This window comes from Ylistrum balloti, unplaced genomic scaffold (genome assembly GCF_031769215.1).
Source record: "Ylistrum balloti isolate Yb309-2 unplaced genomic scaffold, AGI_CSIRO_Ybal_v1 Utg370782, whole genome shotgun sequence".
In the NCBI taxonomy this organism is placed as follows: Eukaryota; Metazoa; Mollusca; class Bivalvia; order Pectinida; family Pectinidae; genus Ylistrum; species Ylistrum balloti.
Window position 1 is genome coordinate 1 of NW_026782457.1, and position 27,352 is coordinate 27,352.

Genomic DNA, 27,352 nt, shown 5'->3' on the forward strand with positions numbered 1-27,352 from the left:
TTGACTTACCCATTTTTGAAATTATTCCGTCATCCATGGCTATGACTAAATCTGCTTCACCAAGGAATTGAGTGTGATGTGTGCAAAGGATTCTGGTCTTGTGCTTTAGTAATCCCATGATGCATTTGTCATACATTTGTTGTGCCACGTGAGCGTCGACGGCTGCTAAAGGGTCATCGAGAAGGTACACATCTTTATCCTGTAAGAGTAAGATATCAAGTTATACATGTACAAATTGACAATGAGTTTGTTTCATCGCCTTAGGATAATAATACATCACCGAAAAAAGTATAACAACGTTACAAATTGGCTTTATCTATTTCTGAATGTTACAATGAGTATTATAACAGTAAATAATAACAAACAGTGTTTACCTGATATAATGCCCTAGCTAGAGCAAGTCGAGCTTTCTGACCTCCGCTTAGTGTTACGCCATTCTCACCAACTTCCGTCTTATCTCCAGCTGGTAACATCTAAAAGAGTAAATCAAGAGCGTGTTGATATTTCTGCAGTTGTTGCATCGTCCATTTCATAGAACAATACAATTGGTTGATAACAAACGCAAAAGTATTATTTATTTACATTGTTCATACAAACCTCGATATCTTTTTTAAGAGATGCGGCGTCAACAACCTCGGCGTATTTTCCCGCGTTATACGGACTGCCAAAGATAATGTTGTCTCGGACAGATGCCTGTTGTATCCAAGGTTCCTGATCCGCCAAAGCAAACCCGTTTTTCAGATTAGACACAGAGATTTCGCCTTCTTTCCGAGCCATTTCGGCAAGTATAGCGTTGAGGAAGGAACTTTTACCAGAGCCAACTTTCCCAATCACTCCTATGAATTGACCCTATTAATGAAATAAATGTTTGTTGAAATTTAATTTTGTGTTGATAAAATTAAAAAAAATGATATAAATTACTCTTTATTTCGGCTAGACTTATATTGATCAATATTTGCTACTCACTTGAGTAATGTCAACGGTTATATCCCGAAGACAAAGTGTTCCTGATTTACTGGTTGTCTCCCCTGACTCGCATTTTGGTTTTATCTCGTTTTCGTTTGAATCAGTGTTATCCACCTTCTCTCCTTCCCAAGTAAATCGTCCAGTATTTACCGAAATCACACTGTCGCATTTCCTCGATTCTGTAATCAAAGAATTACATCAAAATCAGATATATTAATGTTAAATCATAACAACTTTCTAATCGCGTATAGCTACTTAGTACCGTTTCATCTGCATTAACATTAAATTTTACCTTTCATTGTTTCGTAATAAGCATCAAGGTCAATATCTTCCAATGCCACGAATTTCTCTATCCTTCCAAGTGAAATGACGGCTTCCATTATGCCATTGAATACCCAAGGGAGATGATTAAGTGATCCAAGGAGTTTTAGAAACAATGCCAGACTTGCAAACATCTGTAAAAATTCACAAAAGTAGAGAACATTGGTAACGTAACATTCCAAACATCTTCGAGCTTTAGATATAAAGTTGAATATTTCCAAACAATTTCAAATGTAACAGCAGAGAATTTATATTCTATGGTTTTTACCTTTGAAGCGGACAGGGTATTTCCCATCATTGAGTAGGAGCTGAATGTCAGTACGGTCATAAAGATCGGAGTCAGAGTCCACAAGTATCCAGTTATGGCTCCAATTACTTTTCTTCGTTTAATGATCTGCAACTCAGCGTCACGAAGTTCATTAATCATCTTTTGAAAGTGGTCTTCCCAGGTGTAAAGTTTGATGATCTTTATTCCGCCAAGCACCTCGTTCATCAACTATGGAAGCAAAATAAATCATCAATATATCAATGATATTGCTGTCGATCTGAGAATGAAAGGTTATCAAAACCAAAATAAATTTGGATATGAAACACCTATCCGAGTCAAGATTACAATCCAAGGAATCGATTTTTTATCTTTTTAAAAATCTATAGATTGGAATAATACATACCTTCGTTCTCTTGTCTTTCTGTTCCATTAGCACTTTGCCTAGTGCAATTTGTTTCGTTGATATGATCTTGTTTATGGGAACGAGAATCAGGGCAACAACTAGTCCTCCCAACATTGCAATTCCAACCAGTTGATACAGAATATACATACATATAATGGTTTCGAAAGGTAGACTCCATAAAGCATGGAAACAATGACAGAAGCCCATCATTCTATCAGTATCAGTCCCGAGAAAATTGACAATCTCACCAGTACTGAATTTCGATAAAGACACGGTGCTTATACGCAAGGCTTTCTTATAAATAGCTGTCATAATCGAAATTCTCACTTTGAAAAAGACATGCATACGGGTGAAATGAAATTTGCTGTCTAGCAGAGCTTTTCCAAAACTCGACAAGAACAACAGGAAGGCATAGCGATATCCGGTGTGTGATGGCTCGTCACCATTTTCGAAAAATGACAACAATAAACCAAGTGAGATAGGACCTGTGAAATTAATCAGGTGCGCTACCAACTCTAGAAGACCACAAAGAAGAAAGTATTCTAGTCCGTAGGCTTTGTATAATGCACTAAGTAAGGTCGGGTTCTTCTTGTCTGTTTTCATACCAATATTCACTCCTGGTTTCAGTTTTTTGGAAAACTCCTCCTGTACTTTCTTTACGTTAAGACTGTTTGGCATTTTAAACATGTCTTCAGACGACAGACTGGTCGTTTTACTGTCCTTCATCAGAAGGGGTTGTACCCAGTTATAGGTTAACCTGGACAGAATGGAGACATCATCCTCATTGGCCGGGTAACTGACTGCGCAGGAGGTTGGATCCGTCTCTTCATCCTGATTTTCCTTCTGATTGGAAGACCTTTTTTCTTGTGATAATTTCTTAGTGAGGAAATAGATAATGAACGCACTGATGAGAGTTACCAGAACATTGACAACGGTTGACGCTGTAGTTGTAAAATGTTCCTCTGTAACAATGCCATGATGAACTATAGATTGGTTACTTTGCAGCAATTTTATATTAGCTTGATTGTACAAAGTGACGTTGTTGTCATTCACCGTGATTTCTTTCAGACGCAAAGTTCTCCAGAATGTGTGCTCCATCTTTTCTATCTGAAAATAAACAGATCATATAATTATATGTAACTTATAATAAATATCGTATACTTAATTAAATTCATACGTAAATTATAGAACATTTTTGGTTGTAAAATGCCGTTTACATGGTACATCACCGTTCTTGCATGTCTTTCATTCAAGAAATAAGCAAAATCTTATCAATAATATCATAATCAGATTGAGGCTTTGTTAGGTCTATTTCACACGTTAATAAACTAACATCAGTACTATATCAATGTGAATTTTAATTATCAACTATATGTTTTATCCATAGCTACATAGGTCTAATTTACATTAAGTGTTGCATATATTGAAATGTGTTACTTCTTACTGTCAAACAATGGTTTACAATTTGGTTTTATATCTAAAAATATTTCTGATTTGATTTCTCTTTGGTTCACTTTAAATCACAACTTGTGATATAAATAGTTACCTTTAGAGAACGTACCTGCAAGATTTACTGATTGTGGTTTCAGCGATAAATTGAAGGCTACAAGTTCTTTCTTGGTCCGTACCAGCCGAGCTGTATGACCAAGTTAGTGCTACCCGTCATTTATATAACTATCTGGTACAAAAAACCCGAATTCATGACTCTTTCTGATTTCCCTGATTCTATACTAAGGGGATTTTTTTAGACGTAAATAGAACTGGCATTTGTGACGTAGGTGTATGACCTAGTATAGATCGAACACCCATTCAATGAAGTGAGTTTAAATGGCTCGTGTATTGGAGACATGGTTACTATTTACTTGTGTTGTCGTTCAGAGTTCGTCACTCAGATATACATGATCCAGCTTTCATCTGTATTTTCCGGAGAAATTTACAAAGTGGAGATACATGCATATATTGCAAAATATGTGTGATATCAGATATAATCAATAAATGTTTGACCTCGTTAAATAGGGTTTCATATCGAATATTCATTCATGATGTGTATACACATACCATCATGTGCTATACATACATATTGACAATAAGCTTTGTATACCAGAATTGTAATAGTTATATCGCAGCTCTGACGGTTGTACGAAAATCCAACACCCGATTCAACATTAAGCGTTGATCAAATGTTATAAACCAGTTCGAGATATAGACAGTATTTTTCTGTCTAACTCTTCCTCATTGTATACAGATATTCTGTATCTTCATTAGTGAATCATTTTACGATTAGCCAATAATTTACATATACACTATCGATGACCTCCATGCAGGCAGGTAGAGAAGTGGTTAATTTATTTATTCGAAATATTTAAAAGAAAATTGGGAAAAAAATAGTTATTGGTCACTCACCAATTTGTTTGAAAGTAAAAAAAAACAGTAAATATATATATATCTATTTGTTTATTTACTTATCGGAAAAAAGATATTATACTTCACGCAGTGTATTTAATGGAATGTATGGATGATTTAGTTTTCAGATAAAAACAAAACCACACATGTAGTTTTAAATTCGATGTTGAACAAAACCATGATAAGAAAGTTTCGGTAAACAAAAAGCTAATTTGAAACAGCATTATCTTCATCTGATGGAATCTTATATTTACATTCTTTACACTCTGAAGATTTCCTTGTGAAAACAGCTTGGACGTTAGTGTAATCGTTATGATTGAAAGGTACTGAATATGGACAGTTGAGGTTTTCTGTACCCGATACATATAAGAATGTGCTGACGTTTGAATGGTTTGTGATTACCTATCCCCGGGAATTACATGGAAAAACCAGGGTAAAGGTAACTCTCGATTGGAATCCAGTGAACCGTGACTAGACCGACTTAAACCGGGCTATACAATACACTGACCAGTCAACACTCATGTGAAGGTGGTACCTTTCATTACTAGATACCCATGTATGTCAGTGTGACTATCGCTAGAGTGCTGATGATGTGTGAATGGTGTTAGCTATCAGTTCGATCATATGTCATAATTTTCCTAGTTATAAATGGGACAACTATTAAAACTTGTTTCTTTATGTTTTTTAAATAAATGAAATAAATATATATCTACATACCACTATGACAAGAAATTATATTCCCAGACACAAGATAAAATAAAACTTATTAGAGTTTTTATACACATTATCAATACTGTAATCATGATGCGTTCGCTTTGCCTGAGGTTACGACTAACGAATCTACACATGTTCAAATGGTTCCAAGGTTGTTACAGTTTCCTTTTGTAAACAAGATTTCCAACCTGTCGGTAAAACTAATGGATGTATGCCATCATTTTTACATTTAATTTTGTTTACTTTCTAATGAAACGAAAAGAAACGATACCAACAGACATTTTCCTTGTTTCTGAACCATTAGTACTTTAGTCATTGTTTCAGTAATAACGTATAACCTACATTATAGATATCAAAGTTAGACAGCTGATTTCTTTATTGTCATATTAATTCTCTTGCAATTGATGCCTGCTCTGAGTAAAGACGTGTTAGCTAGATATTGGGAAACTCGGGATTTCAGGAGGTGCGGGTTGATGAAGATTATGGAAGTTTATTGTCGTCACAATAATTTCATTGAGAAACATTAATTTCATATTTCTTCTTGCGATATGACGTCGGTGATGAATGATGATCGTGAATGCCTGTTAGTTCCATTATTGTTTACCTTGTTCTCATTTGGAAACGTGACATGACTTACCTGGATTGAATAAATTATTTATTTATATATCTATAGAGGGGTGCAATATGATGATATTACCAGTATTTTGCATAAAACTGGAACCTTATTAATCATAATCACTTATCATTAAACAAGATATTATACATTGTAGGCCGTTTTGTATTGGTGACATTTTACGTTGACGTATTGGTAATTATTTGTTATTGACAGTATGTAAATGATGAAAGACATCTAATACACGCATTAAGTCAATAAAAAGTAGTAGTATATTGTTGTTTTATAGCTATCGTTAATAGGTGACTAGTGGAGGAAAAGTCTGAATAATCTGCATTGATATATTTATTACACACAAGTTTTAAACAGAATAGAAAAACTGAAAACACGTTATTATTTCAATTATTTATTAAATGTGACATGTTTAGGAGATTATCAAAAACGCATTAAGCACCATGAAGAAAATATTAACATTTGAAATACTAACAAACCACCATTTATTCATATCTTTATCACTCTTTCCTTTGTACATATACACCAATCATGTGCCATATTACAGTCCATTTTATAAACAAATAAACATTCCTGTCTCGCTTGCTCACAAACACACAATCTAAACCCTTTCATAACCATACATCCGCACCATGGTAAACACTTTTTTCAATGTTTCCATTACAACATACATATACAAAATAATTACCCTGCTTTATATCGATGTTTAACTGATAACAGAAAACAATAACACTATTTCTGCGCACAAAAATAAACATCACATGTATTACAATAAACAAAATAATAAAAACAACACTGATGACCGATCTATACATAAACTTAACAAACACACAATCTAAACCCTTTCATAACCATACATCCGCACCATGGTAAACACTTTTTTTCAATGTTTCCATTACAACATACATATACAAAATAATTACCCTGCTTTATATCGATGTTTAACTGATAACAGAAAACAATAACACTATTTCTGCGCACAAAAATAAACATCACATGTATTACAATGTTAAAAACAAAATAATAAAAACAACACTGATGACCGATCTATACATAAACTTAACAAACACACAATCTAAACCCTTTCATAACCATACATCCGCACCATGGTAAACACTTTTTTTCAATGTTTCCATTACAACATACATATACAAAATAATTACCCTGCTTTATATCGATGTTTAACTGATAACAGAAAACAATAACACTATTTCTGCGCACAAAAATAAACATCACATGTATTACAATGTTAAAAACAAAATAATAAAAACAACACTGATAACCGATCTATACATAAACTTAACAATAAATAACTTGGGTATATGACAAAAAATATTAACCCATTAAAAATAATATTGAACACCTCATATCAATTCCTGACGAACATTCCCGATTGTTAATAAAAACCACAGTTTCGTCGATGTAGGATTACATTTTACATTTGGTAGATGTATTTGCTGTGACTTTGGAACATGGATTCTTTAAAGTTACATGCTTCATTTCAATAACAACTAATTCATCACACATAAACATAGAGATTGACAAATATCATTAATATTGATATTGTAGTATATTGTCTGTATTTAGAAATAATATTCTTGGAGCGAAACATCTCAGATGGCAAGATTGCAATTGGTCACTTTTTGTGTTTATAGCACGCATCAATGTCGATCTTAATGTATCTGGTATAGAACAGTGATGGTATTGCTAAGCCCAGAGAAAAGATCAGAAGGTAAGAATCAGTTTTTTTTACTCGGATGGTTTTCCGTGAACTAACTGGTAGAACTCAGACTGTGGATTTTTGAGAAGATTTTCTGGAGAGTCCAGTTCAGACACTTGACCCTGGTCCATCACCAACACCCTGTCACTGTCCATTATGGTGTTGATTCTATGGGCAATGGTCAACACTGTACTCTCCACAAACTCCTGGCGGATTGTTTCTTGTATTAATTTGTCTGTCTCCAGGTCTACACTGGCCGTAGCTTCATCTATACACAACACCTGGAAACAGAAAACTTCATTCTGAATACACAATTCACAGATACATCATTATCGTTCTGTTCACACTGAAATGAATTACATTTCGGTTTTTTTTTTTTTTTTTTTTTCATTCTACTAATCATTCAATTATCAATTTTTTTGTTGGCATTCTTTCAATGACTTCATTACCGGAGAACTGCATTATCATTTTCTCCGTCGATTTCAAATTGTTGTCAACTATTTAAAATAAAATCCCTTAATAAGTACTGTTTTATTCAGCAAATTATTGTTTTCTATGGGCAGTGATATAAAAATTATTATTGTGTTTTTATTTGTCACTAATATTCCTATACTTGTCTTTAAGAAGCTGTATATAAATTACCTTGGCCTTCGTTAGTAGAGCCCTTGCCAGACACATAAGTTGTTTCTGTCCTACAGAAAAATGTCGTCCTTTCTCTCCCACCTCTCCCTTGAGACCTCCCAGTCTGTCTACAGGTAGGCGAAGATGACATCTGTCAAGGACACCCCACAGTTCTTCATCACTGTAACAAGACGTGGGGTCGAGATTCTCCCTGACGGTACCACTAAAAAGGAATGGGTCTTGAGGAATCACAGCCAGATGACGCCTGAAAGTATTTTCGTTTATATCAAATACTGACGAAGAATTAACCTTTGCTTCATTATCTATCGATTAATCAAAAACAAAATGTCAGTTACTTCAAGCTGTGTTTATAGAAACGACAAATAAAATGACAACTACATGTATTATGATAATTATATTGGTATTTACCTGACGTCTTTGAGCTCCAGTTGCTGTATATTCACTCCATCAATGGTAATATCACCAGAGTTTATCTCTACAGTACGGAACAGTGTCTGGAAGAGACTTGACTTCCCGGACCCTGTCCGTCCCACAATTCCAATCTTCTCAGCATGACGTGTAGTGAACGTAAGGCCTTTGAGGACATTAGGTAAGCCTTCCCGATATTTCATGAAGACGTCACTATAGCTGAGAACTCCAGCAGCAGGCCAGGAAGGAGAAGGCTGTAAGTACGGTAAATACGGTAATTAAATGGTTTGCATATCAATATTTGATTAATGTGATAATAAGCTATATATATATAATACTTATTTAAGTTCGTCATAATTCCTCAAAACGATTGCTCTTTTTTTATATGTTCTTACCTGTGTTCCGTCCCATTTCTCACTGGGTGTGTCTTCTATGTATTGATAAACTCTCTCCACACTGACCATTTGTTTCTCTGTCTCTGTCACGCAGTTGACCATTCCATTTAAAAGACCAGATAATGATAAAATGTAGGAAATGGCCAGTCCAACTACTCCTGTAACATAGAATTGATTATTGATTATATCAGAGATTTGTAATACAAATTTAAAAAAAAAACTCTTTACTGAAATTGTTTTCAATTTTTAATTCTGATATCTCTTCTCATACTCCGTGAACTAAACATATGGACAAAAGTGAAATATAAGAATTCCTACCTGGATCAATACCATAAAAGTTGTGTTGGATAACAGCCATCGTTGCAATTCCGGTCACCATGACGATTCCAACCAACTGCGTTCGAAGCCATAGCCACATGCCTATGTTATGGGCTGTATAGTGAGTTTTTAACCAGTTGTCTATGTGGTTTATATGTTGGTCTGTAAATCTGTAAGAATATGACTATCATTTTAATACATTCCAAATATTTCACACTGTGTAAATGAAATCAAAGTTACGTTTCGAGATTATATTCTATTGAAATCACAATTCTTAATTAAGTTCAAATATATATGAATACAAATAAATGCCTTTTTCGATTAATGTTTTGTACCTCTGCCAGCCATTAATAAAAAAAAATCAAAATTAAATTCTGATTTCATGTGGATAAGTAGACTGACCTTTCGGATTCCCGAAATGCTCGAATAGTGACCAATCCTGACACCGTCTCCGAGAAGTGGGAGAAGATGGGAGAGCGGTTAAGGCTTGAAATTCGTCTGACTTCGCGAGATGTGTGACGGTATCTCTCCTGTAAACATTTATTGACATTAGTTTGAATGTAAATTGAAACTTGATTATCAAAAGATAAACAAAATTTACAAAATTTGTAGCATGACGTTGCAAGAGTCATTTACGAATTGTCCCCGAAAAACCGTTAAAATTAGACCCAGAAAAAATGCAATGAATAGAGAATATTATTGATCTTTTAAATAATTAATATACTTTACCTGCAGCCGATAGTAGATGGTACCCAGGGGCAACAGCAAAACTATGAACCAAGGCATTCCGTAACACACCATTGCTATTGTTCCAACAACTTCAAAAACTTGACTCAGAACCACCATAACCATGTGACTTATGGAGTCGTCTATTGTTCCCATGTCTGACGAAAATCTGTTGAGAATTCGGCCTACAGGAGTCACATCATAGAAGGACATGGGCGCCTACAAACACAAATCACAAAAATAATTAGATAAACAATTCACGAAACACATTGAAAAAGACATCAAATTTTGATTTACGGATCACTTTTGCTTTATGCTTGATTCTTTAAGCAATGGTCTCTTACCTTCAGAATTGTGTTGAGAAGGTTACTGTGTATGGTCTTAGCAACACTCATTCCACTATAGGCAAAGAGAATTTCTCTGGCCAAAGAGAAAAGAGCATAAACAGCGGAGAGACAGGCGTAAACCACCATGTAGTAAAGAAGACTGGATTGTCTGGATGTTTCTTGAGGCACGGAATCAAAACGTTGATCAAAACTGAAACAAATATTAACCATTGTAGATGAAAAAAGACACAGTTTTAAAAACAATCATATATTTCTGTAAAATGTCAGTTGTTTTGTTTCCTTAGATATTTGTATCTTTAAATGTCAATTGAAAAGCAGTCAATACCTTCTTGGTGAGGACATGTTGTCATGGAAACAGAGATATCCGGAGTCCGAAGTATTGGTATCGTCTAATTTAGAACTAGAAACCCAATGTGTCAGCCACCAGTCCTTCATCAACTCCGACACTGAAATGGAGACCAACACAAAAGTTGTATTTCATTCATTTACTAGCATATTTTCTATCAACACAATTGTATATAGCAGTTTATAGTAAGACACATTCTGTGAATACTCCAAGGAATCTTATTCTCATATATTTCCTACTAATTATGCTGCATCAACTTACCTTGCATGCATACGACAGTCATGATCATTGCCAGGGCAAGCCATTTACCGAGTGCTGTCAAATACGCTTTATACACTCCTAACTTCACTTCCCCAGTTTCCTTTGTCTCATCTCCCAGTTTACCGTCCTTTTCGTTACTGTCGTTGTCTGTCACATCCTCGTTTTCCTCATCAGATGATTTACGCCCAGCAAATTTTACATCGGGGAGTATCTCATTCGGAGGACCTAGAAAAGACATCATCTTCTACTGAGACTTGATCATAACAATTATTCGTAATACTGATTCAAATAAACTTGGGATTGATTGGATGTTAACTTATCGATATGAAATGGGTTTTTTCCAATGCGCTTTTTACTCATTGACAAATCACAATTTGTATTTTGACTTACCCATTTTCGAAATTATTCCGTCATCCATGGCTATGACTAAATCTGCTTCACCAAGGAATTGAGTGTGATGTGTGCAAAGGATTCTGGTCTTGTGCTTTAGTAATCCCATGATGCATTTGTCATACATTTGTTGTGCCACGTGAGCGTCGACGGCTGCTAAAGGGTCATCGAGAAGGTACACATCTTTATCCTGTAAGAGTAAGATATCAAGTTATACATGTACAATGACAATGAGTTTGTTTCATCGCCTTAGGATAATAATACATCACCGAAAAAAGTATAACAACGTTACAAATTGGCTTTATCTATTTCTGAATGTTACAATGAGTATTATAACAGTAAATAATAACAAACAGTGTTTACCTGATATAATGCCCTAGCTAGAGCAAGTCGAGCTTTCTGACCTCCGCTTAGTGTTACGCCATTCTCACCAACTTCCGTCTTATCTCCAGCTGGTAACATCTAAAAGAGTAAATCAAGAGCGTGTTGATATTTCTGCAGTTGTTGCATCGTCCATTTCATAGAACAATACAATTGGTTGATAACAAACGCAAAAGTATTATTTATTTACATTGTTCATACAAACCTCGATATCTTTTTTAAGAGATGCGGCGTCAACAACCTCGGCGTATTTTCCCGCGTTATACGGACTGCCAAAGATAATGTTGTCTCGGACAGATGCCTGTTGTATCCAAGGTTCCTGATCCGCCAAAGCAAACCCGTTTTTCAGATTAGACACAGAGATTTCGCCTTCTTTCCGAGCCATTTCGGCAAGTATAGCGTTGAGGAAGGAACTTTTACCAGAGCCAACCTTGCCAATCACTCCTATGAATTGACCCTATTAATGAAATAAATGTTTGTTGAAATTTAATTTTGTGTTGATAAAATTAAAAAAAATGATATAAATTACTCTTTATTTCGGCTAGACTTATATTGATCAATATTTGCTACTCACTTGAGTAATGTCAACGGTTATATCCCGAAGACAAAGTGTTCCTGATTTACTGGTTGTCTCCCCTGACTCGCATTTTAGTTTTATCTCGTTTTCGTTTGAGTCAGTGTTATCCACCTTCTCTCCTTCCCAAGTAAATCGTCCAGTATTTACCGAAATCACACTGTCGCATTTCCTCGATTCTGTAATCAAAGAATTACATCAAAATCAGATATATTAATGTTAAATCATAACAACTTTCTAATCGCGTATAGCTACTTAGTACTGTTTCATCTGCATTAACATTAAATTTTACCTTTCATTGTTTCGTAATAAGCATCAAGGTCAATATCTTCCAATGCCACGAATTTCTCTATCCTTCCAAGTGAAATGACGGCTTCCATTATGCCATTGAATACCCAAGGGAGATGATTAAGTGATCCAAGGAGTTTTAGAAACAATGCCAGACTTGCAAACATCTGTAAAAATTCACAAAAGTAGAGAACATTGGTAACGTAACATTCCAAACATCTTCGAGCTTTAGATATAAAGTTGAATATTTCCAAACAATTTCAAATGTAACAGCAGAGAATTTATATTCTATGGTTTTTACCTTTGAAGCGGACAGGGTATTTCCCATCATTGAGTAGGAGCTGAATGTCAGTACGGTCATAAAGATCGGAGTCAGAGTCCACAAGTATCCAGTTATGGCTCCAATTACTTTTCTTCGTTTAATGATCTGCAACTCAGCGTCACGAAGTTCATTAATCATCTTTTGAAAGTGGTCTTCCCAGGTGTAAAGTTTGATGATCTTTATTCCGCCAAGCACCTCGTTCATCAACTATGGAAGCCAACAAAAATCATACTAATTATGCATCTCATTTTCATCAATATATCAATGATATTGCTGTCGATCTGAGAATGAAAGGTTATCAAAACCAAAAATAAATTTGGATATGAAACGCTTATCCGAATAAAGATTACATCTCAAGGAATCGATTTGTAAATTGAGCTATATATTAGAATAATACATACCTTCGTTCTCTTGTCTTTCTGTTCCATTAGCACTTTGCCTAGTGCAATTTGTTTCGTTGATATGATCTTGTTTATGGGAACGAGAATCAGGGCAACAACTAGTCCTCCCAACATTGCAATTCCAACCAGTTGATACAGAATATACATACATATAATGGTTTCGAAAGGTAGACTCCATAAAGCATGGAAACAATGACAGAAGCCCATCATTCTATCAGTATCAGTCCCGAGAAAATTGACAATCTCACCAGTACTGAATTTCGATAAAGACACGGTGCTTATACGCAAGGCTTTCTTATAAATAGCTGTCATAATCGAAATTCTCACTTTGAAAAAGACATGCATACGGGTGAAATGAAATTTGCTGTCTAGCAGAGCTTTTCCAAAACTCGACAAGAACAACAGGAAGGCATAGCGATATCCGGTGTGTGATGGCTCGTCACCATTTTCGAAAAATGACAACAATAAACCAAGTGAGATAGGACCTGTGAAATTAATCAGGTGCGCTACCAACTCTAGAAGACCACAAAGAAGAAAGTATTCTAGTCCGTAGGCTTTGTATAATGCACTAAGTAAGGTCGGGTTCTTCTTGTCTGTTTTCATACCAATATTCACTCCTGGTTTCAGTTTTTTGGAAAACTCCTCCTGTACTTTCTTTACGTTAAGACTGTTTGGCATTTTAAACATGTCTTCAGACGACAGACTGGTCGTTTTACTGTCCTTCATCAGAAGGGGTTGTACCCAGTTATAGGTTAACCTGGACAGAATGGAGACATCATCCTCATTGGCCGGGTAACTGACTGCGCAGGAGGTTGGATCCGTCTCTTCATCCTGATTTTCCTTCTGATTGGAAGACCTTTTTTCTTGTGATAATTTCTTAGTGAGGAAATAGATAATGAACGCACTGATGAGAGTTACCAGAACATTGACAACGGTTGACGCTGTAGTTGTAAAATGTTCCTCTGTAACAATGCCATGATGAACTATAGATTGGTTACTTTGCAGCAATTTTATATTAGCTTGATTGTACAAAGTGACGTTGTTGTCATTCACCGTGATTTCTTTCAGACGCAAAGTTCTCCAGAATGTGTGCTCCATCTTTTCTATCTGAAAATAAACAGATCATATAATTATATGTAACTTATAATAAATATCGTATACTTAATTAAATTCATACGTAAATTTTAGAAAATTTTTGGTTGTAAAATGACGTTAACATGGTACATCACCGTTCTTGCATGTCTTTCATTTAAGAAATAAGCAAAATCTTATCAATAATATCATAATCAGATTGAGGCTTTGTTAGGTCTATTTCACACGTTAATAAACTAACATCAATACTATATCAATGTGAATTTTAATTATCAACTATATGTTTTATCCATAGCTACATAGGTCTAATTTACATTAAGTGTTGCATATATTGAAATGTGTTACTTCTTACTGTCAAACAATGGTTTACAATTTGGTTTTATATCTAAAAATATTTCTGATTTGATTTCTCTTTGGTTCACTTTAAATCACAACTTGTGATATAAATAGTTACCTTTAGAGAACGTACCTGCAAGATTTACTGATTGTGGTTTCAGCGATAAATTGAAGGCTACAAGTTCTTTCTTGGTCCGTACCAGCCGAGCTGTATGACCAAGTTAGTGCTACCCGTCATTTATATAACTATCTGGTACAAAAAACCCGAATTCATGACTCTTTCTGATTTCCCTGATTCTATACTAAGGGGATTTTTTTAGACGTAAATAGAACTGGCATTTGTGACGTAGGTGTATGACCTAGTATAGATCGAACACCCATTCAATGAAGTGAGTTTAAATGGCTCGTGTATTGGAGACATGGTTACTATTTACTTGTGTTGTCGTTCAGAGTTCGTCACTCAGATATACATGATCCAGCTTTCATCTGTATTTTCCGGAGAAATTTACAAAGTGGAGATACATGCATATATTGCAAAATATGTGTGATATCAGATATAATCAATAAATGTTTGACCTCGTTAAATAGGGTTTGATATCGAATATTCATTCATGATGTGTATACACATACTGATCACGTGATATACATACATATTGACAATAAGCTTTGTATACCAGAATTGTAATAGTTATATCGCAGCTCTGACGGTTGTACGAAAATCCAACACCCGATTCAACATTAAGCGATGATCAAATGTTATAAACCAGTTCGAGATATAGACAGTATTTTTCTGTCTAACTCTTCCTCATTGTATACAGATATTCTGTATCTTCATTAGTGAATCATTTTACGATTAGCCAATAATTTACATATACACTATCGATGACCTCCATGCAGGCACGTAGAGAAGTGATAATTTTATTTATTCGAAATATTTAAAAGAAAATTGGGAAAAAAATAGTTATTGGTCACTCACCAATTTGTTTGAAAGTATACAAACGGTAATACATATATATATTTCTTTATTCGTTTATTTATTGGAAAAAGATATTACACTTCACACTTTGTATTTAATGGAATGTATGGATGATTTTGTTTTCAGATCAAAACAAAACCCCACACACATATGTAGTTTTTAATTCGATGTTGAACAAAAACATGGTAAGTAAGTTTAGGTAAACAAAAAGCTAATTTGAAACAGCATTATCTTCATCTGATGGAATCTTATATTTACATTTTTTTCACTCTGAAGATTTCCTTGTGCAAATAGCTTGGACGTTCGTGTAATCGTTATGATTGAAAGGTACTGAATGTGGACAGTTGAGGTTTTCTGTACCTGATACATATAAGAATGTGCTGACGTTTGAATGGTTTGTGATTACCTATCCCCGGGAATCACATGGAAAAACCAGGGTAAATGTAACTCTCTAATGGAAAACAGTAAGACGGCATTTACAGCGTTGACAAAAGTATTAGTGAACCGTGACTAGGGTGACCTTAACCTTGCTATACAATACACTGACCAGTCAACACTCATGTGAAGGTGGTACCTTTCATTACTAGATACACACGTATGTCAGTGTGAATAACGCTAGAGTGCTGAGGATGTGTGAATGGTGTTAGCTACCAGTTCGATCATATGTCATAATTTTCCTAGTTATGAATGGGACAACTATTAATAACTTGTCTCTTTATGATTTTATATAAATGAAATAAATATATATCTACATACCACTATGACAAGAAATTACATTCCCAGACACAAGATAATATAAAACTTGTTAGATTGTATCAGTTTTCAGTTATTTGTTTGTTTCATTATATAACTAATGGGTCAAATAAATACATCAGAAAGATCAGAATTATTACAGTTTTTATACACATTCTCAATACTACAATCATGATGCGTTCGCTTTGCCTGAGGTTACGACTAACGAAACTACACATGTTCAAATGGTTCCAAAGTTGTTACAGTTTCCTTTGTAAACAAGATTTCTAATCTGACGGTAAAATTAATGGATGTATGCGACTTCTTTTACATTTATTTATTTTTTACCTTAAAATAAAACGATACCAATAGACATTTTTCCTTGTTTCTGAACCATTGGTACTTTAGTCATTGTTTCTCTAACAACGTATGACCTACGTTATAGATACCAAAGTTAGGCAACTGATTTTTTTATTGTCATATTAATTCTTTTGCAATTAGTAACCATGATTACTTTATATAATTATAGATTATCATATTGTATTATATCAAATTCATAACATTGATCCTTAATTAGTGGCAATATGAACCATATACAAATGTATCATATGATAGATTGTTGCTATATATGCAGTATTTTGTATCAAGAATCAGGAAGTTCAAAGATCAGCAATTAAATGTATATCATTTTTAAAAAAAGTTTTGAGGCTCTGATTTCTGTCAATATTTGATTTTGAATAAAAACATAAAAAATTTAATATTTTTAATTTCCTAACATTCATTTGGGATATATATAACGTTTCGGCTTCATACTTACCTTAATTGTATTAACTAGATTATTTAGTTATAAATCTGTTGATATGATTTCATGTAGTATTCTTTATTGAAACCACTGAATGTTTATATACTTTGAAATACGAGTTATGTTTTTTATATAAAGGTTTTCTAATAGTTATATTAATATTTTTATTTATTATCCATTTTCATTCTGCAATATTCTGACTTTAAGATTATTGTTTAATCTATTATATATATATATATATTTACAACTCCTGCTATTTGTTTTCATATTGTTGCTTATATAAGACGTTGGTAATCTATATATGTTTATTGGTATGACACATTGATAATTAACGCCCCTGATTCAATATCAGACATTTTGAATCAAGCTATTGATCCTGACCTGACTAAGATATTAACTGGTAATAAATGTTGAACACTGATTTGCTGCCTATTATTGTGTAAGGATATACTATTGTAAGGTGTACATTCCGATGACGTTACATTAAGCGTTTGTAAAGCGGCCGTTTTATACTTATTATCTTATAGTTGAGTACTCACGTCTTTGCTAAATAAATTAAGTTAATGCTGTTTTAGTACAAAAAAATCGATAATACGGTATTTCTACCACAAAACTTCAAACACCACGATTGTCGGTACCGATAAAAATTGTTTATTTTTTGGAAATTTCAATTTAATTGGACATATGGGGATAAATATAGGGTATATTTGATGAGAATGTGACAAATACGATTACATTGAAAATGATAGCTAACATAATCCATTCATGTTTATTGCATTTTGCGTGGAGTGTTCTTGAGTAGGTCTATGATATGCAACGTCGCAACAACTCGTGAACTTATTAAGGCTTAGCGCTTTCCCAATCATCAATTTAAACAATAATGTTTCGATGTGATCAGTTTCAGATTATCATATCATTATGTGAGATGATGCAGCAAAGTGATGAGATTTTTATATCATACATTGATGATTAAAGTCTGTTTTCAGTGTTAGACAAAGGTAATTTACGACACACGTGATTAGCATTTGAGGAGAACCAAACAACAAACTAAACTACATTGTACAGCTGATTCGTTCTTCTGCAACTTGCGTCGAGGCATATATAATGAAGCCTATTTGGAATAGCCAAACTGATGGAAAATAATATCTAGATTTAGAGAAGACGGTGAACTTTTTATATTAGTGTTAATTTGAAGTCTTGTTTCTATATCAGACATTGGTAAAATATGTATAGCGTTTACTTTTGCAGTGTAAACAAGATTAAAATGATATATTTCTGTTTCATCATTAGTCGTAGTAGTATTCATGTATAAACAAGATATGAGACATTGTAGGCCGTTTTGTATTGGTGACATTTTACGTTGACGTATTGGTAATTATTGGTAATTGACAGTATGTAAATGATGAAAGACATCTTATACACGCATTAAGTCAATAAAAAGTAGTAGTATATTGTTGTATTATCTAGCTATCGTTAATAGGTGACTAGTGGAGGAAAAGTCTGAATAATCTGCATTGATGTATTTATTACACACAAGTTTTGAACAGAATAGAAAAACTGAAAACACGTTATTATTTCAATTATTTATTAAATGTGACATGTTTACGAGATTATCGAAAACCTTTTAAGCACCATGAAGAAAATATTAACATTTGAAATACTAACAAACAACCATTTATTCATATCTTTATCACTCTTTCCTTTGTACATATACACCAATCATGTATCTTATTACAGTCCATTTTATAAACAAATAAACATTCCTGTCTCGCTTGTTCAGAAACACACAATCTAAACCCTTTCATAACCATATATCCGCACCATGATAAACACTTTTTTCAATATTTCCATTACAACATACATATACAAAATAATTACCCTGCTTTATATCGATGTTTAACTATTTCTGCGCACAAGAATAAACATCACATGTATTACAATGTTAAAAACAAAATAATAAAAACAACACTGATGACCGATTTTACATTTTAACAATAAATAACTTTGTATATGACAAAAAATATTAACCCATTAAAAATAATATTGAAAGTCATATCATGCTTCATTTCAATAACAACTAATTCATCACACATAAACATAGAGATCGACAAATATCATTAATATTGATATTGTAGTGTATTGTCTGTATTTAGAAATAATATTCTTGGAGCGAAACGTCTCAGATGGCAAGATTGCAATTGGTTACTTTTTGTGTTTATAGCACGCATCAATGTCGATCTTAATGTATCTGGTATAGAACAGTGGTGGTATTGCTAAACCCAGAGAAAAGATCAGAAGGTAAGAATCAGTTTTTTTTACTCGGATGGTTTTCCGTGAACTAACTGGTAGAACTGAGACTGTGGATTTTTGAGAAGATTTTCTGGAGAGTCCAGTTCAGCCACTTGACCCTGGTCCATCACCAACACCCTGTCACTGTCCATTATGGTGTTGATTCTATGGGCAATGGTCAACACTGTACTCTCCACAAACTCCTTGCGGATTGTTTCTTGTATTAATTTGTCTGTCTCCAGGTCTACACTGGCCGTAGCTTCATCTATACACAACACCTGGAAATAGAAAACTTCATTCTGAATACACAATTCACAGATACATCATTATCGTTCTGTTCACACTGAAATGAATTACATTTGTTTTTCTTTTCTTTTTTTTTTTTTTTTTTTATTTTCCTCTACTAATCATTCAATTATCAATTTTTTTTCTTGGCATTCTTTCAATGACTTCATTACCGGAGAAGTGCATTATCATTTTCTCCGTCGATTTCAAATTGTCGTCAATTATTTAAAATAAAAATCCCTTAATAAATATTGTTTTATTCAGCAAATTATTGTTTTCTATGGGCAGTGATATAAAAATTATTGTGTTTTTATTTGTCACTAATATTCCTATACTTGTCTTTAAGAAGCTGTATATAAATTACCTTGGCCTTCGTTAGTAGAGCCCTTGCCAGACACATAAGTTGTTTCTGTCCTACAGAAAAATGTCGTCCTTTCTCTCCCACCTCTCCCTTGAGACCTCCCAGTCTGTCTACAGGTAGGCGGAGATGACATCTGTCAAGGACACCCCACAGTTCCTCATCACTGTAACAAGACGTGGGGTCGAGATTCTCCCTGACGGTACCACTAAAGAGGAATGGGTCTTGAGGAATCACAGCCAGATGACGCCTGAAAGTATTTTCGTTTATATCAAATACTGACGAATAATTTAGCTTTGCTTCATTATCTATCGATTAATCAAAAACAAAATGTCAGTTACTTCACGCTGTGTTTATAGAAACGACAAATAAAATGACAACTACATGTATTATGATAATTATATTGGTATTTACCTGACGTCTTTGAGCTCCAGTTGCTGTATATTCACTCCATCAATGGTAATATCACCAGAGTTTATCTCTACAGTACGGAACAGTGTCTGGAAGAGACTTGACTTCCCGGACCCTGTCCGTCCCACAATTCCAATCTTCTCAGCATGACGTGTAGTGAACGTGAGGCCTTTGAGGACACTAGGTAAGCCTTCCCGATATTTCATGAAGACGTCACTATAGCTGAGAACTCCAGCAGCAGGCCAGGAAGGAGAAGGCTGTAAGTACGGTAAATACGGTAATTAAATGGTTTGCATATCAATATTTGATTAATGTGATAATAAGCTATATATATATAATACTTATTTAAGTTCGTCATAATTCCTCAAAACGATTGCTCTTTTTTTATATGTTCTTACCTGTGTTCCGTCCCATTTCTCACTGGGTGTGTCTTCTATGTATTGATAAACTCTCTCCACACTGACCATTTGTTTCTCTGTCTCTGTCACGCAGTTGACCATTCCATTTAAAAGACCAGATAATGATAAAATGTAGGAAATGGCCAGTCCAACTACTCCTGTAATATAGAATTGATTATTGATTATATCAGAGATTTGTAATACAAATTTTCAAAAAACAACTCTTTACTGAAATTGTTTTCAATTTTTAATTCTGATATCTCTTCTCATATTTCGTGAACTAAACATATGGACAAAAGTGAAATATAAGAATTCCTACCTGGATCAATACCATAAAAGTTGTGTTGGATAACAGCCATCGTTGCAATTCCGGTCACCATGACGATTCCAACCAACTGCGTTCGAAGCCATAGCCACATGCCTATGTTATGGGCTGTATAGTGAGTTTTTAACCAGTTGTCTATGTGGTTTATATGTTGGTCTGTAAATCTGTAAGAATATGACTATCATTTTAATACATTCCAAATATTTCACACTGTGTAAATGAAATCAAAGTTACGTTTCGAGATTACATTCTATTGAAATCACAATTCTTAATTAAGTTCAAATATATATGAATACAAATAAATGCCTTTTTCGATGAATATTTTGTACTACTGCCAGCCATTAATAAAAAAAATCTAAATAAAATTCTGATTTCATGTGGATAAGTAGACTGACCTTTCGGATTCCCGAAATGCTCGAATAGTGACCAATCCTGACACCGTCTCCGAGAAGTGGGAGAAGATGGGAGAGCGGTTAAGGCTTGAAATTCGTCTGACTTCGCGAGATGTGTGACGGTATCTCTCCTGTAAACATTTATTGACATTAGTTTGAATGTTAATTGAAAATCCATTATCAAAAGATAAACAAAATTTACAAAATTTGTAGCATGACGTTGCAAGAGTCATTTACGAATTGTCCCCGAAAAACCGTTAAAATTAGACTCAGAAAAAATGCAATGAATAGAGAATATTATTGATCTTTTAAATAATCAATCTACTTTACCTGCAGCCGATAGTAGATGGCACCCAGGGGCAACAGCAAAACTATGAACCAAGGCATTCCGTAACACACCATTGCTATTGTTCCAACAACTTCAAAAACTTGACTCAGAACCACCATAACCATGTGACTTATGGAGTCGTCTATTGTTCCCATGTCTGACGAAAATCTGTTGAGAATTCGGCCTACAGGAGTCACATCATAGAAGGACATGGGCGCCTACAAACACAAATCACAAAAACAATTAGATAAACAATTCACGAAACACGTTGAAAAAGACATCAAATTTTGACTTACGGATCACTTTTGCTTTATGCTTTATTCTTTAATCAATGGTCTCTTACCTTCAGAATTGTGTTGAGAAGGTTACTGTGTATGGTCTTAGCAACACTCATTCCACTATAGGCAAAGAGAATTTCTCTGGCCAAAGAGAAAAGAGCATAAACAGCGGAGAGACAGGCGTAAACCACCATGTAGTAAAGAAGACTGGAATGTCTGGATGTTTCTTGAGGCACGGAATCAAAACGTTGATCAAAACTGAAACAAATATTAACCATTGTAGAAGAAAAAAGACACAGTTTTAAAAACAATCATATATTTCTGTAAAATGTCAGTCGTTTTGTTTCCTTAGATATTTGTATCTTTAGCTGTCAATTGAAAAGCAGTCAATACCTTCTTGGTGAGGACATGTTGTCATGGAAACAGAGATATCCGGAGTCCGAAGTATTGGTATCGTCTAATTTAGAACTAGAAACCCAATGTGTCAGCCACCAGTCCTTCATCAACTCCGACACTGAAATAGAGACCAACACCAAAATTGTATTTCATTCACCTACTAGCATGTTTTCTATCAACACAATTGTTTATAGCAGTTTATAGTAAGACACATTCTGTGAATACTCCAAGGAATCTTATTCTCATATATTTCCTTCAAATTATGCAGCATCAACTTACCTTGCATGCATACGACAGTCATGATCATTGCCAGGGCAAGCCATTTACCGAGTGCTGTCAAATACGCTTTATACACTCCTAACTTCACTTCCCCAGTTTCCTTTGTCTCATCTCCCAGTTTACCGTCCTTTTCGTTACTGTTGTTGTCTGTCACATCCTCGTTTTCCTTATCAGATGATTTACGTCCAGCAAATTTTACATCGGGGAGTATCTCATTCGGAGGACCTAGAAAAGACATCATCTTCTACTGAGACTTGATCATAACAGTTATTCGTAATATTGATTTAACTAAAAATTAGGGATTGATTGGATTTTAACTTATCGATATGAAATGGTCTCTTCTCCAATGCACTTTTCTCATTGACAAATCACAACGTGTATCTTGACTTACCCATTTTTGAAATTATTCCGTCATCCATGGCTATGACTAGATCTGCTTCACCAAGGAATTGAGTGTGATGTGTGCAAAGGATTCTGGTCTTGTGCTTTAGTAATCCCATGATGCATTTGTCATACATTTGTTGTGCCACGTGAGCGTCGACGGCTGCTAAAGGGTCATCGAGAAGGTACACATCTTTATCCTGTAAGAGTAAGATATCAAGTTATACATGTACAAATTGACAATGAGTTTGTTTCATCGCCTTAGGATAATAATACATCACCGAAAAAGTATAACAACGTTACATATTGGCTATATCTATTTCTGAATGTTACAATGAGTATTATAACAGTAAATAATAATAAACAGTGTTTACCTGATATAATGCCCTAGCTAGAGCAAGTCGAGCTTTCTGACCTCCGCTTAGTGTTACGCCATTCTCACCAACTTCCGTCTTATCTCCAGCTGGTAACATCTAAAAGAGTAAATCAAGAGCGTGTTGATATTTCTGCAGTTGTTGCATCGTCCATTTCATAGAACAATACAATTGGTTGATAACAAACGCAAAAGTATTATTTATTTACATTGTTCATACAAACCTCGATATCTTTTTTAAGAGATGCGGCGTCAACAACCTCGGCGTATTTTCCCGCGTTATACGGACTGCCAAAGATAATGTTGTCTCGGACAGATGCCTGTTGTATCCAAGGTTCCTGATCCGCCAAAGCAAACCCGTTTTTCAGATTAGACACAGAGATTTCGCCTTCTTTCCGAGCCATTTCGGCAAGTATAGCGTTGAGGAAGGAACTTTTACCAGAGCCAACCTTGCCAATCACTCCTATGAATTGACCCTATTAATGAAATAAATGTTTGTTGAAATTTAATTTTGTGTTGAAAAATGAAAAAAATGATAATGATAATGAATGACTCGTTCTTTTCGCTAGACTTATATTGATCAATATTTGCTACTCACTTGAGTAATGTCAACGGTTATATCCCGAAGACAAAGTGTTCCGGATTTACTGGTTGTCTCCCCTGACTCGCATTTTGGTTTTCTCTCGTTTTCTTTTGAGTCAGTGTTTTCTACCTTCTCTCCTTCCCAAGTAAATCGTCCAGTATTTACCGAAATCACACTGTCGCATTTCCTCGATTCTGTAATCAAAGAATTACATCAAAATCAGATATATTAATGTTAAATCATAACAACTTTCTAATCGCGTATAGCTACTTAGTACCGTTTCATCTGCATTAACATTAAATTTTACCTTTCATTGTTTCGTAATAAGCATCAAGGTCAATATCTTCCAATGCCACGAATTTCTCTATCCTTCCAAGTGAAATGACGGCTTCCATTATGCCATTGAATACCCAAGGGAGATGATTAAGTGATCCAAGGAGTTTTAGAAACAATGCCAGACTTGCAAACATCTGTAAAATATAACAAAAGTAGAGTACATTGGTAACTTAACATTCAAAACATCTTCGAGCTTTAAATATAAAGTTGAATATTTCCAAACAATTTCAAATGTAACAGCAGAGAATTTATATTCTATGGTTTTTACCTTTGAAGCAGACAGGGTATTTCCCATCATTGAGTAGGAGCTGAATGTCAATACGGTCATAAAGATCGGAGTCAGAGTCCACAAGTATCCAGTTATGGCTCCAATTACTTTTCTTCGTTTAATGATCTGCAACTCAGCGTCACGAAGTTCATTAATCATCTTTTGAAAGTGGTCTTCCCAGGTGTAAAGTTTGATGATCTTTATTCCGCCAAGCACCTCGTTCATCAACTATGGAAGCAAACGAAAATCATACTAATTATGCATCTCATTTTCATCAATATATCAATGATATTGCTGTCGATCTGAGAATGAAAGGTTATCAAAACCAAAAATAAATTTGGATATGAAACGCTTATCCGAATAAAGATTACATCTCAAGGAATCGATTTGTAAATTGAGCTATATATTAGAATAATACATACCTTCGTTCTCTTGTCTTTCTGTTCCATTAGCACTTTGCCTAGTGCAATTTGTTTCGTTGATATGATCTTGTTTATGGGAACGAGAATCAGGGCAACAACTAGTCCTCCCAACATTGCAATTCCAACCAGTTGATACAGAATATACATACATATAATGGTTTCGAAAGGTAGACTCCATAAAGCATGGAAACAATGACAGAAGCCCATCATTCTATCAGTATCAGTCCCGAGAAAATTGACAATCTCACCAGTACTGAATTTCGATAAAGACACGGTGCTTATACGCAAGGCTTTCTTATAAATAGCTGTCATAATCGAAATTCTCACTTTGAAAAAGACATGCATACGGGTGAAATGAAATTTGCTGTCTAGCAGAGCTTTTCCAAAACTCGACAAGAACAACAGGAAGGCATAGCGATATCCGGTGTGTGATGGCTCGTCACCATTTTCGAAAAATGACAACAATAAACCAAGTGAGATAGGACCTGTGAAATTAATCAGGTGCGCTACCAACTCTAGAAGACCACAAAGAAGAAAGTATTCTAGTCCGTAGGCTTTGTATAATGCACTAAGTAAGGTCGGGTTCTTCTTGTCTGTTTTCATACCAATATTCACTCCTGGTTTCAGTTTTTTGGAAAACTCCTCCTGTACTTTCTTTACGTTAAGACTGTTTGGCATTTTAAACATGTCTTCAGACGACAGACTGGTCGTTTTACTGTCCTTCATCAGAAGGGGTTGTACCCAGTTATAGGTTAACCTGGACAGAATGGAGACATCATCCTCATTGGCCGGGTAACTGACTGCGCAGGAGGTTGGATCCGTCTCTTCATCCTGATTTTCCTTCTGATTGGAAGACCTTTTTTCTTGTGATAATTTCTTAGTGAGGAAGTAGATAATGAACGCACTGATGACAGTTACCAGAACATTGACAACGGTTGATGCTGTAGTTGTAAAATGTTCCTCTGTAACAATGCCATGATGAACTATAGATTGGTTACTTTGCAGCAATTTTATATTAGCTTGATTGTACAAAGTGACGTTGTTGTCATTCAATGTGATTTCTTTAAGGGGCAAAGTTCTCCAGAATGTGTGCTCCATCTTTTCTATCTGAAAATAAACAGATCATATAATTATATGTAACTTATAATAAATATCGTATACTTAATTAAATTCATACGTAAATTTTAGAAAACTTTTGGTTGTAAAATGACGTTAACATGGTACATCACCGTTCTTGCATGTCTTTCATTTAAGAAATAAGCAAAATCTTATCAATAATATCATAATCAGATTGAGGCTTTGTTAGGTCTATTTCACACGTTAATAAACTAACATCATTACTATATCAATGTGAATTTTAATTATCAACTATATGTTTTATCCATAGCTACATAGGTCTAATTTACATTAAGTGTTGCATATATTGAAATGTGTTATTTCTTACCGTCAAACAATGGTTTACAATTTGGTTTTATATCTGAAGAAATATTTTTGATTTGATTTCTCTTTGGTTCACTTTAAATCACAACTTGTGATATAAATAGTTACCTTTAGAGAACGTACCTGCAAGATTTACTGATTGTGGTTTCAGCGATAAATTGAAGGCTACAAGTTCTTTCTTGGTCCGTACCAGCCGAGCTGTATGACCAAGTTAGTGATAACCGTCATTTATATAACTATCTGGTACCAAAAAAAACCCGAATTCATGACTCTTTCTGATTTCCCTGATTCTATACTAAGGGGATTTTTTTAGACGTAAATAGAACTGGCATTTGTGACGTAGTCGTATGACCTAGTATAGATCGAACACCCATTCAATGAAGTGAGTTTAAATGGCTCGTGTATTGGAGACATGGTTACTATTTACTTGTGTTGTCGTTCAGAGTTCGTCACTCAGATATACATGATCCAGCTTTCATCTGTATTTTCCGGAGAAATTTACAAAGTGGAGATACATGCATATATTGCAAAATATGTGTGATATCAGATATAATCAATAAATGTTTGACCTCGTTAAATAGGGTTTGATATCGAATATTCATTCATGATGTGTATACACATACCAATCACGTGATATACATACATATTGACCT

The 27,352-nt window shown here is 34.5% G+C and overlaps 3 protein-coding genes across 3 annotated transcripts; all 3 read right to left on the reverse strand.

The window, feature by feature from the left end:
* Positions 1-9: 9 nt before the first annotated feature.
* On the reverse strand, positions 10-3,056 carry LOC132558372 (ATP-binding cassette sub-family C member 10-like; the record flags this gene model as incomplete). Its single annotated transcript, XM_060222919.1, has 7 exons — positions 1,959-3,056; positions 1,556-1,783; positions 1,259-1,421; positions 967-1,145; positions 598-849; positions 375-473; positions 10-199 (listed from the first exon to the last, which is right to left on the reverse strand). Coding segments are annotated over exons 1-7 (2,209 nt in total), but the record flags the coding sequence as incomplete, so codon positions are not given.
* Positions 3,057-7,449: 4,393 nt separating this feature from the next.
* On the reverse strand, positions 7,450-14,317 carry LOC132558369 (ATP-binding cassette sub-family C member 10-like). The gene is made up of 17 exons (XM_060222914.1): positions 13,220-14,317; positions 12,798-13,025; positions 12,501-12,663; positions 12,209-12,387; positions 11,840-12,091; positions 11,617-11,715; positions 11,254-11,443; positions 10,864-11,088; positions 10,582-10,702; positions 10,254-10,446; positions 9,913-10,128; positions 9,586-9,713; positions 9,184-9,353; positions 8,866-9,023; positions 8,471-8,724; positions 8,063-8,306; positions 7,450-7,701 (listed from the first exon to the last, which is right to left on the reverse strand). Exons 1-17 carry the CDS (start codon positions 14,315-14,317, stop codon positions 7,450-7,452), a joined length of 4,170 nt encoding a protein of 1,389 aa, XP_060078897.1.
* A 5,155-nt stretch (positions 14,318-19,472) lies between these two features.
* Positions 19,473-26,357, reverse strand: LOC132558370 (ATP-binding cassette sub-family C member 10-like). The gene is made up of 17 exons (XM_060222916.1): positions 25,260-26,357; positions 24,838-25,065; positions 24,541-24,703; positions 24,249-24,427; positions 23,875-24,126; positions 23,652-23,750; positions 23,288-23,477; positions 22,897-23,121; positions 22,615-22,735; positions 22,287-22,479; positions 21,946-22,161; positions 21,619-21,746; positions 21,218-21,387; positions 20,899-21,056; positions 20,504-20,757; positions 20,096-20,339; positions 19,473-19,724 (listed from the first exon to the last, which is right to left on the reverse strand). The coding sequence occupies exons 1-17, from the start codon at positions 26,355-26,357 to the stop codon at positions 19,473-19,475; spliced, it is 4,170 nt and encodes a 1,389-aa protein (XP_060078899.1).
* Positions 26,358-27,352: the final 995 nt, after the last annotated feature.